The 14,980-nt window shown below is 41.4% G+C and overlaps 1 protein-coding gene across 1 annotated transcript; it reads right to left on the bottom strand.

The window, feature by feature from the left end:
* Positions 1–111: 111 nt before the first annotated feature.
* On the bottom strand, positions 112–5,112 carry LOC103527412 (serpin B12-like). The gene is made up of 7 exons (XM_008492602.2): positions 4,945–5,112; positions 4,429–4,539; positions 3,940–4,071; positions 2,972–3,089; positions 2,492–2,634; positions 637–807; positions 112–516 (listed from the first exon to the last, which is right to left on the bottom strand). The coding sequence occupies exons 1-7, from the start codon at positions 5,110–5,112 to the stop codon at positions 112–114; spliced, it is 1,248 nt and encodes a 415-aa protein (XP_008490824.2).
* Between the last annotated feature and the right edge of the window lie 9,868 nt (positions 5,113–14,980).

The following is a 14,980-nucleotide window of genomic DNA, read 5'->3' on the forward strand; positions in this document are numbered from 1 at the left end:
GATTATTTTGTAATGCAAAGTAGCTGTCAAAGAATTAAGGATGCATTGGGGGAAAAACACCATTTCTTTTCATCCAGGTGTTTCTCACAATGTTAGAAAATTGTCCTGATTTTAAGGTGAGCAGAATTTGCCAAAGAAAAGGATGGTATTGGTAGGATTGTGTCTAATAAAGAATAAGAAAGGGTGGTCAGCCATGAACACCTCTGTGAGAGGAAGAGACCTCCTCACAATGACAGCTCCTGTACCAGCTGCTGCCACTGTCCCTTCCTCATTGACTTCCACGTATGCCTTATGGACAACATTTGACAGTGTCAGAGTTTTTGCAAAGGACATTGCAGAAAGATCAGCTTTTGATTCACTGAAGATGTCAGTCATCCCCATCTCCTGTAATACCTCATTGAGGTTAAAGGTGCCTTCAAGCTTGAATCGGGGGAGGTATAACTCCACTCTGGTCTCATACAGGTACTCTGAAGAGGCCCATAGCATTAAATTCTCATGGGTCATTGTGCTTTCAATCTAGAAGATGGGGGAAACAAAAATTAAAAATAGGTGGGCAGCTTTGCAGGTTAGATCTTTACTCAGCCTTAATTCATACAACCAACTTCCATCCATAGTCTATGAGATGTACTGCCTTACCTGCTCCAGCCCTGTGGTAGATCCAGCAGCCATGTCACCTGGCAGCAGAATTATCATGCTTAGTGACTTCTGAGCATAGGGGAGTTCAAGGACCTGAGCACCCATCTCTTCAATGTAACCTAATTTAAACATGCCTTTCTGGTACATCATCTGCACAGGTTTCTTCTCATTCTATTTAAAAGAAAATCATACAGTCACTTGGGTAATATAGCTGCTAAAATTTGAACTTATTATAGGTTTAGTATCAGTAGTCAGGGTTCCAGCAGTAATGCCTATCAGGATAAACATTTTTCTTTATTTTGCTGCATCTACAGTGGCACACAACATCAGCTTTGCTATACATAAAAAAGGGGATAATTCTTTGGAAAAAAAAATAATAATTTTCCTGCAACTGATCAGATGGTGAAGTGTTTAATAGTGTTCCATTTCCAAACAGGCTTATACTGACTGGATTTGCAAGTTCTAACTTGGACTGAGATAAAGAAGAAAGAGCACTTCAAGAATTAGGCTGTGATTCGTCAGACCAATTTTTTAAACAGGAAGAAATAAATAGGTTAAAAGCCTTTCTCAGGAATCCTCTTTTTTTTTTTTTTTTTTTTTTTATGATGGAGTTTTTTGAAAGCTGTGTGAAGGCTCACATTTCCTTTTACAGTTAGCTACCTTCTTTTCTAACTTTCAAGGTAATGAAAGAAAGGTTTTGGTAGATTAATTATTTTCAGTAAAATACCTCCTAGTATTAATAATCATGTGAAAAAAATCTTTACAGCTTCTTCTTATCTCATAGTTTCTCCTGGTGCAGCAGAGCACCAAATGTTCTCAACTATAGAGCATTGCCAATATCCTTATTCAAATATATAAAGTTACTAATAAAAGTATGGAATATGACCGTTTCTTACCATTGTGTTAACAAAGGAATACATGATAACTAGAAATATATTTTTCTGACTTTTTCCTTTGATCTATAAGAAACACCCAGAAGAGACTTTTCCCCACATGAAGTTCTGCAAGTTAAGAGCAGACTTAAGTCTTTTGGTTTTGTCTTTTTCATTTTGTTATGAATGAGCACCAATAGAGTGTTGGCTCAAGATACAGAAGGAAGACAAAACTGGATTAAGTGAAAGTCTTTTCTGACATCATCTGTCAGACTTATGTAGCACACACGGTAGTTGGAGAAACGTGCTTATTAAAGAGCTCACTTTGCAATCACATTGGCAATACCAATGCAATTGTTTAAGAACAACAAAGGCTTCAGTGATATCCATATAGCAGGAAAAAAAGGGCTAAAAATGAAAGACATTTAAAATAAACCTTCAAATGTTGCAAATCCTACATAATCCTACAAATAAACTAAAATACTCTAGACCTACTCCTTTTTCAAATTGCAACTGCATAGTTGTAGTTTGTTACTATCTGTCCTAATTTGTTTGGTCTGTTTGTTTTCATCTCTCAAATGTGTAGCTGATGTTAAAATGTGCTGAACATACAGATGCCAGGATGATGTTCTGGACCCTCTCTGAAATGTGATTTTCAGATTTGCTTCCATCCATGATAACTGTCTGTAAGGCCTCCTCTGATCAAAAGTGCTCATCAAGGCTAACACTTGTCTTTTGCCAGTCACCAAAGCAAAACTCTTGAGTTTTTGCAACCTCTGAGCCTTCCACACTTTTTATGCATTTCTGTGAAAAACTCTCCTGCCACCTCCACCCAATAGGAGAGGGAAGTTAAGTTTCCAGCACACTCACACCTTGCTCACAGGGCAGCTGATCCCTGGACATTGTGCTTTTCATTACACTTGGCTTCATTGCTCACATTATCTAGGGTAAATAATATACAAATTCACAGAGTGCAGATGTACCTGATTCAGTTTAAAATCTCTCTGTACTGTTTTTTGTTCTTCAAACTTGTGTTCCCAGGATGCTTTGAAGTAGATTACATTCACCAGCACCAGCAATGCATGTGCATCGATCACACCAGGGGCAAAGAGTTCCTTGATTTTACCTGAAGGAAATTTAGGGATACACAAGTATGGGCCAGTTGATATTAAGATTCTGGACTGATACTCAATTGTTTATCTGTGAACTTATTTTCTGAGAAACTTAGAAATGCAGTCCTTGGTTTATTCAGAGGGCAGAGACAATATAGGGAGGAAAAAAAAAAAAGGCTGATAACTTACCCAAATATTTGGATGGGGAGAAAAACCATCTTTAAACAGCATAAGATTCAACACCCAGAAAAGTGAGCAAGTCTTTGCTTTTCATACCCTGGAATTTCTTTAGTTGAGGCAACGGAAGAAGGCAGTGACAGTACAGCTATGGTTTTGTTTTGGGTTTTTTACCTTGTGTCTCACTTTCCACCCAAGTGTTAATTTTTGTCCTGGCAGCTTCAACAGCACCATGAAAGTCCACGGCTTGCAGCATTGCTCCATACAGTTCTTTAGAGCATGTTAGAAATTGCTGAAAAGTTAAATAAAGATGATTATTAACTGGACAAATAAACTGAGAACTTACTCCCTTTTGAAAGAAATAAGTGGTTCAGAACTATTTTAGAAATGGCAAGGGATTTTATGAATCCATAAGGCAAAATTTCATTTTGGAAACATCAACTATCTGAAGTTTATTCAGAGAACTTTTGAAGAAAAGATTATTCTACTGCATAGGCAAAAAAAATCATATAAACAAAAAGGAAGACACAAGAAAGAGTCCTCCCATGGAGAACTGCGTATCAGAGGTCCAGATAAAAATTAAAAATATAGAGAAGATAAAAGATGTGTTGTTTAATGCTTAACTATTAGTTTCATTCAACAGAAATAATTGACAGCAAGGCAAAAATGTGACTAGCAACATATCCATAGTAGGTAATCTAAAAATCAATCTGCCATTCAGTAGGAAAGGATTAAGAAGTTCAGCACAGCAGCTCTATGCACGAATTAAGGCCCTCTTCAAACTTATTGCCACAGTCATGCCACTTGCAAGCACAGAAGTAATTAGCTTACAGAGACCTTTAAAAGGTAATTTTTGGCTGCAGTCACACCTCTGGCTGAGTGTAGACATATGCCAAAATCAATCAGTCTCCTGGTTTAATTTTAGTATATAGCCATTAATATCTACAGGGTAGATTTTTTCAAACAAAAGAATTTGAAGCTGATGTTCTTGTCTCTGTCCTGCCAGGCCCAGGAGACATGGCTCCAAGAAGCAACATCAAGTGCTCCAAAATACACATGGAATGGGGCAACAGCAAGGCTCAAGGTTACAGAGAAGTTTGAGGGCAGGGCCACAGGAGTTACCTGAGACACAGGCAACTTACCTGATGGAGTTCAAATCCTTCTTGTATAAACAGATTGTTGGCCAGGGTTAAAACGTATCTTTCACCAAGGTTTTGTAGTTGTAAAAGCAGTGCCTGGAAAGCTTTATGGTTAAGGTCCCCATCCTTGTTACACTAGGAACAGTACAAACACAACATTTACAAGTATCCTTCCATATAACTTCAGTTGCTAATTTGCATCCTAATAGGGTTAGGACTAATTCCTGTTACACTGATTTTTAAATCCAGCTAGTCTAAGCTTTATATCTTGATCCTCTTTCAGAAGAGATGCCTAAGGCATTCTGAAGTATTGACTTCATGGGAGACTTGTCCCTTAATGGGGTAACACCTTGTACCAGGCATTTCCTAACAGATTGGGCAGACTCTGTGCCTGTGATCTTGACTCCCTCCAGTGGCAGACTCCAGTGCCTTGTAAGAAGGAACATCGTGTGGTGAAGAAAAGGCTACTGAGTTCCTCATCCGAGGACAGACCTGTGAGAGGGTTTGTCTTGCCTGGTTTATTTCAGGTTCCATTTCTGGACTTGCAGTCTTAAGGCCAGATCCGGATCTTGTTCTTCCTGCAGCCTTCCTGACATGGAGCACCTGCAGTCGAAGAGGCCAAATTAGGACAATTGTAAATATAATAGAAGTATTTCCTTGCTTAAAAGGTGTGCTATGCTGTCCTGGATAAATGGTGTAGAACTCTGAAAGATATTTTATAAATATGACATGCCTGTAGTTTTCAAACAAAGCCTAATATTCTGGCAGCGGGTTGGGGGAAAGCCAGGGTGCCCCGCTGGGGTGTGCTGCCTCCTCTCTGACATTCAGCTCCCTCATTCATGCACCTGAGTCAGCATGGGGCATAGCACAGCTCACCCAGGCAGATGGCAAGGATGCAAAGGCAGCACTTCTGTTTGCATTCCTGCTTGTTTCCTGTGAGGCCCCCATTTCCATTAAGGGAACAGCAATTGAAGTGAAAGCATCTCAGCATGTTTCATTGGTACTTACGTTCTCTATCTGAGCAGCAGTGTTGTTTTTTGCACCTAGGTGGACAAGGGCCAGGGCAGCAGAGATGCTCATTGGGGAGAAGATGATGTTTGCACCCTCTGCGTTTCTGTTAAGCTTATTGTAGAGATCAAGGCAAAACTCAGTAATTGGTCCAGAAATGGAACCCATCGTGAAGCAGCTGCTGACTGGGAACTGAAAAGAAAGAATAAAGGTAATGCAGATTTTTGCCTAGCTAGATCCCACTGGGAAGTATCTGTCTACCTTGATATTGTCCCATAGCTTGTTGCTAAACAATAGAAGTTCGCTAAATTATGAGAGTCTGAAACAGCCACCCTTGTACATATTTGTTGTTCCACGCTACACAGCAGGAGCAAGGACACTGTGGATCTGGAGAAGGGACACACCCTCACAACAGGTGTGAGTTCCTCATAAAGGACCATTTATCTGTGTTATCCCAATGTGTATCCTATTTGAGAATATGGCATTGAAATGAGTCAACTGTAGATTAACATTTCCTTCTACAAGCTAGTTTGATGTATACAGTTATACTAAGTCTTCCTTTGTGTAGAAACATTATTGGTGACAAAGTACACCTGCATATAGCTGTCTCCAGGAACCAGAGCTATGGTAAAATGTTTTCATATGTGAAAAGGTGTCATTAACAGCTGTGGAGACTGAACAACATATGAAAACATGAACAGTTTAAAATAATTTTTCCCTCCTCATGAGTTTTCCAGAATATAGATTCAGGCAGGATACACGATTACATTGCCAAACAAAGCAATAGCTCAACAGCCCTGAAAAGAAATCTCTAAGTTCCTGCTCAATGATATGACAAGATCTGTGTCACTCTTTTGTGCTAGAAACCTAACAGTCTGATACCTTTCTCCTGAGTTACTTGCATTAAATCCACTCTGCCAATAACAAGTTTGGACCAGGTTCCAACTTGGAAAAAGCAAAGCAAAGCAAAGCAAAGTCCTGTGCTTAAAGACACAGAAAAATGTCTGTGGCCTGTGTTCCAAAAAGATACCTTATTTAGAGGAAAGTACACAGCCACAGTGTGGAGAGAAGGCTCTGACACCTCCCACAGCACAGCTCTGGCTGGCTTTATTTCTCAGTCTGCATCGAGTCAAGCATGGGTGGAGTCCACAGCAAGCTGCCAGAGCTCCTCTCTATTGAACAGATGGGCGAGTGCCCATCTGGTGGTTAATGCTACTGCCAGAAAGCACAGTGATACAGAAAGCCATGGCACAGCAGATGCTCTTCTCAGACCTGTGCCCTCAGCTGCCGCAACCTGCAAGGACAAGTTAGGTGAGGAGCCTTAGGCTAAGGGTGGGAAAAGGCTGGAACAAAGCTGAACTTCAGCATTTTTCAGTAACAGAGCCCTTTTATGGCCCGTCCTGGGCTTTTGGTGCCCAGCAGACATTTTGAGAGGACTCTAGAGCCTTTTTTGGAAGGGGCTGCCTGATGCTGGGTACCCTATCGCCTCCTAGCCAAAGCTACCCTGCCATCCCATTGACTCACTGAGGCCACAGCTCTTCTACCACAGCCACAGCCCCCTCCCCACACACACAGAGCCATCCTTTCACAAAGCTTTATTTGCTTCAGAAACTACTCAAAACATGTTGCATTGTTGTCAAGGATGCAAAACAGAGACTACCATAACCTGCACATGAACTCTGCATGAGAAGCTGGGGCTCAGGTACCAGAATTTACCAGGTCATAGCAAGTTGGTGTGGCTCAGCTGAGGTGCAGCATTTGTCTGTGCAATGTGCTAGATGAGGGGAATGAGCTCAGCCCACAGGCAACCAGACTTTCTCTAAGAGTGTTTGCTGCAGAGGCTTGGGAGAGTCACTGCAGCAAACGCAACTTGAAAAGTCAGGTTGCTGAATATATGAAGGTGCCATATATGGCAAATGCAGATCTTTCTTGCCTTTTAGCTAACTTGAAAAACACAGTAATAATCAATGCTTCGTTGTGTTTCTGGCTGATGCTCTGTGGAAAAAACCTGTAACACCAAAAGAAAAAGTTCATATCTGTTTCATACTGAGACATTTGTTTTACTTGGAAGTACAGAAGTAGTTCACAGAAAGATTAATACAAATGGGCAAAACAGAGGAGAAATACTCAAAAGGCTGTCTGAACAAACAATTTAAAGATGAGTTATATCTCATTAATTCTGAAAACAGCTGTTCTAGTTCTGTTGTTTGTGTCTTTGTATGTTTGCGTCTTTCATTTTCCTTTTAATAGCGTAGTCATCTTACCACATGAAAAAGACATTGCACTAGATAATAATTTCTCTTCCCTTCCACCTTCATTATCTACTAACCAGAACCCTTTGAAAACAAAACTCATCTCTTATTTACTGCTGCAGTTTGTATTGCTCTACTTACACACCTCTTCAAGGATCTGAAATGGAGCTGTGAAACTGTTGATGGTGAATGTAGGTCATGAAACAAAGTGTAGGTGTGCCCAAACTTCAGGACAAGTCAAGGAGAAAAAAAGAGTTAATAAACTTCCTCAGCACGAAGGAGGCACCTCCACCCCACCCTGCAGGGAGAGAATTGAGACTGCCAAGTGAGGAGGGAGAACCCAGGAGCTGGGAACAGGTTTTAAAAGTGAGTGCCTGGTGTACCGAGGTAGCCACTCCTTTAGAAAAAGCAGCAAGCTGTCCTCAGGGTAATGTCCAGGTGCAAACACTGCAGTCAACTCTGTGATTTTGTCAGTGGGAAATACTCAGAGAGCTGCCGTGGAAACCCAAACCAAGGGAGGGGAGTGTGAGCTGGTGGAGGAACTTATCTTACTACAGGATAAAAGAGTTTAGTGAAATTTCTTAATCTAAATTGGGGCAGTCACAAGCTCATGAGTGATTCCACATCATAAAGCCACATGTATAGTTTGTGTAATCAGTCAATTGCTTTTAAAAGATCTTGGAGTGGTAAGGAGAGAAGACAGAAGGACAAAAGAAGTGTTCCAAGAAGATGATAGCTGCTGCTCTGCACTAGCCAGAGCATCTGCACTGAACATGAGGTATACTGCAGAAAAAGCAAGATAGGCTGGGGCTTTACAGCTGATAATGCCAGGGGCTTTATGTGATGGCTCAGTAGGTGTTTAAGTAGTACAGCAGATAGAAATTGCCGTCACAGTTATATGTGAGCAAAAAGCTACCCAGGAAAAGAGCTTCTTTCAGAGAAACCACTGTATACCCAAGACCTTGTTAAGACAACGCACTTCTTCCATGGCTGTGTGAAGTGAGGAACACTCCTTTTCTATGACTATTCATGTTTTCTATGACTATACAGTTTAGTTTCAGCTAAGGGTAGATGAAATCAAGACAAAAAGCTATGCTCAAAGCTATCATAATTAATAGGTGCATTATATTATATTATAATGTATTATATTACATTATATTACACAGTAAACAGGAGGAGTCCATAAATAAGGTGGAGAGGCTAAGAGTGCTGTAGCCTTGTTTTTAAGGTAATTCTGTATTTAATACAAGGTAAAGCAAGAAGGAACCTGTTTTCCCAGATGCCACATGATAATTCCCATTGCATGTTTCACTTATCCAGTCTGCACCCATTAGGGTGCTTTAATGCACATCCATTTCTCCCACATGATGGAAGACAAAATCAACAGAAATTACATCTGTCTAGCCTAGGAAAGGAGAACATGCCAGGTAGTACTCCTTACATGAAAAATACATGTCTGGTAGAAGTGACCTTCTTATTTTTCATTACTATTCATACAAAAAGACATTTCCAAGTGTTTATGTCCTAATTTGGAACGAAAGGGACAAACAGCACACAAGAAACATGTAAAATTCCTTCAACACAGAAATTCTAAATACCCCAATATGACACAAAACATTTCCAAAGTAAGATGCTTTATATTAAAAATCAGTACATCACAGGATGAAACAACTTTTTAAGGGAATTTTTACCAAGTCAATTTTCTAAGCAACTTGGCTTCTTAGGATGCTACTTTTGTGCCAAAAAGAAAAATAATATTATTTTGCATCAGTACCTCCAGGATGTGTATTTTCTACCTCCTTCTGGGCCAATTATTCCTGTATCAACAGGTGTGGATGTACAGTAGCCTGTTACAGGCTGTACAGTGGAAAGTTCCTTGCTCTGTCTTCGTGCAACTTGCACAGGCTTCTCAGCAAGTTTCTAAACAGTGTTGCCAAACTCAAGAGCTAATATGTTAATACCAAATGCTAGCATCCCCACTAACAAAACAAAATCTGAATACCACTCCACCCTTCCTATTCTGTAGACTAATTGTTTAAGAGCATAAATAATCCCCTGGCAGTGGAGATCAAGGTATAGGGGAAATACCTAAGCACCCAGCCAAAGATCTGCATGCCCACTTTCTCATCTAAAGAAAACTTGAAGGTTTTTCTTGTACCATGGAAAACTGAGTAAAAAAAGGGAAATTAACCTGTGCCTCCCACTTTGTGGGTGAGCTTACTCAGGTCATCAGCACCATCACTTTATGTGAAGCCTTTTTTGACCAGAGTGCATAGAGATGCTTTTAAAGATCTTTCCATTCAGCCCTTCTGGAGATAGAGGCAGAAAAAAATCTGCTTTCTGGTAGAAGCCATTGAGCTGATTTGTCCTGTGGCAATTAGTGCTTTCTGGATGGGCAGAGAGGCCCTGGCGAAATTTCAGATTCAAAAGTCTGTGAAATGCAGGTAGCAATCTTTATATCCATAGCTTTGGACAGGTGTTCCTAAATTCCCCGTCTTTGGGAAGAGACAGCTCCCTTTGTGTGAGCTCTTGAGGCACCTAAATTTTAACAGTGTGTTTTGCTGCCTGCAGCCTGTAGAGGCATCTCCCCCTCTGCCCCATCTGTAAACATCATGCTTACTTTGCTAACCTGTAGACTAGTTTGGATCTGCCAAAAAAACCCCATAACTTATTCTGAAAAAACAAAGATTTGTTTACCTTCTTGCCCGAAGAGGTTAAATGAAGAGCACAGCAGCTGAGCTCTGGAGCACGTTCTTGTGAGTACTGTATTGCAAAAAAATTCTGATGTGGGAAAGTTCAGCCCCTAACCAATTGTTGATGGTAGCAGCATGTTGCAATGTAATGCAAATGCCATCAACATGAAGTTTCCTGCAGAGAGAAACTTGTATCTAGCAATATGCTAATCATATTTCTCTCAAAGCTGCCCAACAAGTTTGGCAAGCAGTATCTGCTGGCAGCATCTCCTGATTGCCAAGCCAAGCTGCCCTCAGCTGGAAAACTGGGCATTAACCCTGAAGATCCATGGCTGTACTGGTTCCTTTTAAGTCTGATGGGGTCTGGAGCAGATGCAGGACATTGAGAGGTTCATGCCAGGACCCAAAGAAGCCTTGTTTGGAGCTGAGCTTGCTAGCAGAGATAGAGCAAATGAATGGAAAATTTATGAGCTTTACATTGCCTGTAGCCATCTCTCTCTCAGGTAAGGAGTCAGATTTATACTTACAGAAGGATCTTAATTAGAGAGGAAAAGAAGTATTTCCTGGAACTGTAGCAGGAATCCCCAGCCAGGGGGTATTCTTTTAGATCCTTGAAGTTAAGAATAAAAGCAGGCCAGGAGTGGTTGATTACTTAGGTTATGTCTCTGGCATAAAGTGAGAGGGAATTAAAGAGATGGGAAGCAGCACAGTGTTTGGTCTCCCCAGTCAGCACCACTGAGCTCAGGGGCACTGAGCTCTGGGTTATGGCAGCTGGACTCAGGGGCTGAAATGAAGTTCTCTAGGGTTGTATGTGGCTTTGCAACCCTAAATATTTTCTGTCTTTTCTTTCTCACCTCTTCTTTCTTCCTACAAAATGTAAAACTGGCTTTGGATTCATAGGATATTTGAGGGATCAGATATTGTGAGGGGACGAAGGAGGAAAGAGGAAGAAGGTCTCCCAGCACCATCTTCTCCTTCCCACACTTCCCATCTAGGGCTGAAGCTAGGCCACCCTCTTCCTCAGGCACAGGTCCCAACAGCTTTGCTGTTCCCTGCTTCTCTGCCAAGGTCTCAGCCCAGCTGCCCCGGCTCCAGTGCCCATCAGAAGAGGGATCTGTAAATCCTGTAAACCAGGAAGCAATGATAAAATTAATGTACTTGTTACCCCTACTCTCTTCCTCAATTTTTGCTTCCATTTTGCCATTTGTTTGTTCAGACTGAGGAAGAGGAGGCTCTGGGGGGGGGACCTAATAGTGGCATTCCAGTACCTGAAGGAGCCTACAGGAAAGCTGGGGAGGCCTTTTTACAAAGGCAAGTAGTGATGGGACAAGGAGCAGTGGTTTTAAATGGGAAGAAGGTAGATTTATGTTAGACATTAGGAGGAAATTCTTTAGTGTGAGGGTGGTGAGACACTGGCACAGGTTACCCGGGGAAGTTATGAAAGCTCCATCCCTGGAAGCATTCAAGGCCAGCCTGAGCTCTGAGCAGCCTGATCTAGTGTGAGGTGTCCCTGCCCATGCAGGAGGGTTGGAAGGAGATAATCTTTAAGGTTGCTTCCAACTCTAACCATTCTATGATTCTGTGTCTTTGCTTCTGTTTTTCTTTCTTGCATATTTCTCTAATGTTCCTTAGCTTCCTCCTCAGTTCCTTCTATTTGTGTGATTTTTTTCATTTATTCCTACACATTGCCATACCATGTATCTTTTCTTCTTCTGCCATCATTCCTATCCTCTTTTCAGTGGCAGAATACTGAAAAAGTAGTCTGAGTACTTCTGAGTACCTTTCAAAAATTTCCTTCTACTGATACCTGTGCTTTCTCCCTCCCTCCTATATTAATATCACTCCTTCACTGATTTATTTTATTTGCACTGTATATATATTCATTCAGAACTTCCTTGACATCAGTTTAACTGTTTTGCCTCAGGAAATGTCTATGTATGTGCAAATTCTGTTTTTTCTAGGCCCTTAGGATAGTATATTCCGAGTTTAAAACTGTACTGCTCTTCCAGTGGGGCCAATTGGTTCTATGGAGCATTTTTCAAATTTCAAAACCAACTGCTCTTCCTCACTTGTCTCACTTTAGACAGCTGCTCTATCACGCAGCCCCAGCTGAGAGGGAGAATCAGAAAAAGGAAAGGACACACATGGGTTGAAATGAAAACAGATTTAATAGAATAATAGTAGCAAATCAGTATTAATGCCAATACTAATATAAGATGTAAAGTTTCACGGAGCTCCAAATAGACAGCAGTCACCAGCTGTGTGCTTCCATCAGTGCAGGCTGAATGCCAACACTGGGAGCTCGACAGCTCCAGCCAGAACTCAATGGTCACAGCAAGTAGAGGAGCAGGGTTCAGGTGCAGGACCACCAATGAGATGGATGGTACCCTCTTGGTAGGGCAGCTGTGGTAAAAGCTCCAAAAACCCCTGCAAACTTCCCAATATATAGTGAGGGTGACTCCTGTGGTATGGACCACTTCATTTGGCCAACGGCTTCCCTGGGCTCTGCCCTCCCAGCCCACTGCACCTGCATGGTTCAAAATTACCCTCAACTTTGGGACTAGGGTAACCTGCAAACATAAGCATCTTGTATCTTTTGTTCTCACAGAATTGTATTCTGCAGCCCCTCAAAACTACAGTTTCTCTGAATTCTCTGAATCCCCTTCTCTGGATAGAAAAATAATTTTATAATTCTGTCCCAGCAAAATCAGGACACCCACAAACAACTTGTGTTACCACAAGACACTCAGATGTATTCCTTCTCTTCTACAAAATGCTTGGAGAAGGAAGCGGGCGATGACTGCAGCTGAGCAGGTGATAATATGACAAGACACACAACACTGCAGTTTGTAGCTGCCTGCAAAAACCAGTCATGGCTTGTTTTTTTCCATCAGAGCCATCACCCATCCCTGGACAGTAATGCTCTGTTGAAAGGTGAGGTGGAGCACCTTGGTGATCTGGGCAAGTCCTCAGCTATGTTCACTTTCTCCATTGTAACCAACGCCTCTCAGCACTGAAGTATTCCTATACACAAGCTCCCACACACATTTTCCCATGTCCTCCCTTGTAATTTCTTGCCCAAGGCCAGGGGAACATAAATAGGCTGTTAACAGCGTTTCTCACTCCAGAACCTTACTGATACTTCTCTCTCTCATGTTGCTGGATGGATAAGTTTTCCTACTGGGACTGGTAGAGAAAAGAGGCAGAAGTGAAAAATGAACCCAAGCTTTTCATGGGCAAGCTATCCCTTTTATAAATGATCAGTGAAGGGGTTTGCCTTCTGTAGACTAAGACAGCTTTGTATGTCTAACATCTGCTTGCCTTGCACAGGCTAGGGCACTTTGGGATTAGTCACGAAGTGGAGAAAGATGGATCTCACCCTGAGGCAGTGTTTCTCTTTGATTTCACAGGCTAACCCTTCCTAGCAAAGTTATCACAAGGAACCCTCTGAGAAGACATGCTTACATAAATCTGTGTGGTTGTGCTAAATGCTCTGCTCAGCATTTGAACAGAGTATGACCTCCATTGCATGAAGACTGTCTCCTGGACAGGTATGTTTTCAGAATTCCAAAAAGCTCAGAGAGTGATGTCTGAGCTTTTCTCCTTCAGAAAAGATTATCCAGGCAGAAACAGAGGGATAGGATAATCTGCCAGAGGTTTTCATCAGTTTAGCAGACCAACACAGATGTATCATTAAGTGTGGTACGGCCTGCTGGACGACTGGAACTAACTAACCATGACACAGTGCCCAAACAAGAACACACTGTACAGATTATAGTCCACCTTGCCTACATATGGACTGCCTGTGCAGCTGCTTAGGCAGCTGACAACCCCACAGGCAATGAATGTCCCCGACCCACCTTCTGCAGAACCAGTAGAAACCAGAGTGACAGCAGCTCTGGTTAACTCTAACCCCAGCCTCCGAAACAGATGAGACAATGATAGGTTGGATAAAACATTTCCTGGTTATTCAGCTATCACTGAAATTATTGAGTCTGGTAAAGACCTGTGCAGGCAATTCCTTATCAGATGCAGTCAGCTGCAAAGTAATTGTTGTATTTTGCATTCTTCTCCTGACTGCTATACATATATGATGACAACTGATATGTAACAGAAAAGACCCCCAGAGATCTTCAGGGTCTCACCTCCTGTTGGTTTTGGTGGAAATGAGTTCTCTCAGTACCTTTAAAGACATGGGCCAATGACTCCAGTTAACCTTCTGGTATTAACATGTATTAGAGCTCATTAAAGGTCCACAGAGAGAAGGAAACTTGAAAAACCACTGAATCACTGTGACTAAAGCCTTCTCATGGGTTGGCAAGGTCAAGAATCAAAACAGAAATCCTGTCTCCAAATACACAATAACCACCATGCTGTTCTCTGCTGTTAAAGTATGCATATTGGGGGTTGCATGTTCCCATTTTGAAATCTCTTCACAGTTTCTTTCACACCTGAAACACTAAGAGTAATTTTCAAGTAAAATACTCCCATTTTTTGTGCATGCATAATTGAGTTCTCTGTATATTGGGACCAGCTAGTACCATAGTCGTTACTGGGAACTATCATCATGTAGCCCAGAAAGGCAGTCCAGATATTGGCTTAGTTTTTTATTTTGACTTTAAGACCTAAATGAATCTGTCCCTTTCTACTCCTAAAATTTATTAGAGATCAGGGAATAAGAGTGAGCACACAGACGGACACTCAAGGTATTGCAGACATTTGACATGGGTTTTATGGTGTTTTATTCTGAACAGTAATTAGTTAAACCAGTACTGAACATATGCAGCAGGTAGTCTTTAGGTAGAAATGAAATTAAATTACCCTGGTTTCCTATGGAATTTGGAGAGTGGTAATTACAATGTTCATCTCTCAAGTTGAAGTCCTTATTTCTCTTTCATGCCTCAGACATTAAATAACAGTATGGAGTCTCCTTAATGCTGAATCCAAAACTAAAAATGGCAAATAATCTATGCATGAAAAGTGGAGCATTACCAGTATTAGTCCAACTGTTTTCTCTTGATGAATTGAATAATTTTTTTTTTTCCTCGGGATATATATAACAGGGGTCCTTGTATCTGCCATGAACTGGCC

The sequence above is a fragment of the Calypte anna genome, chromosome 2 (assembly GCF_003957555.1).
Source record: "Calypte anna isolate BGI_N300 chromosome 2, bCalAnn1_v1.p, whole genome shotgun sequence".
Classification (NCBI taxonomy): Eukaryota; Metazoa; Chordata; class Aves; order Apodiformes; family Trochilidae; genus Calypte; species Calypte anna.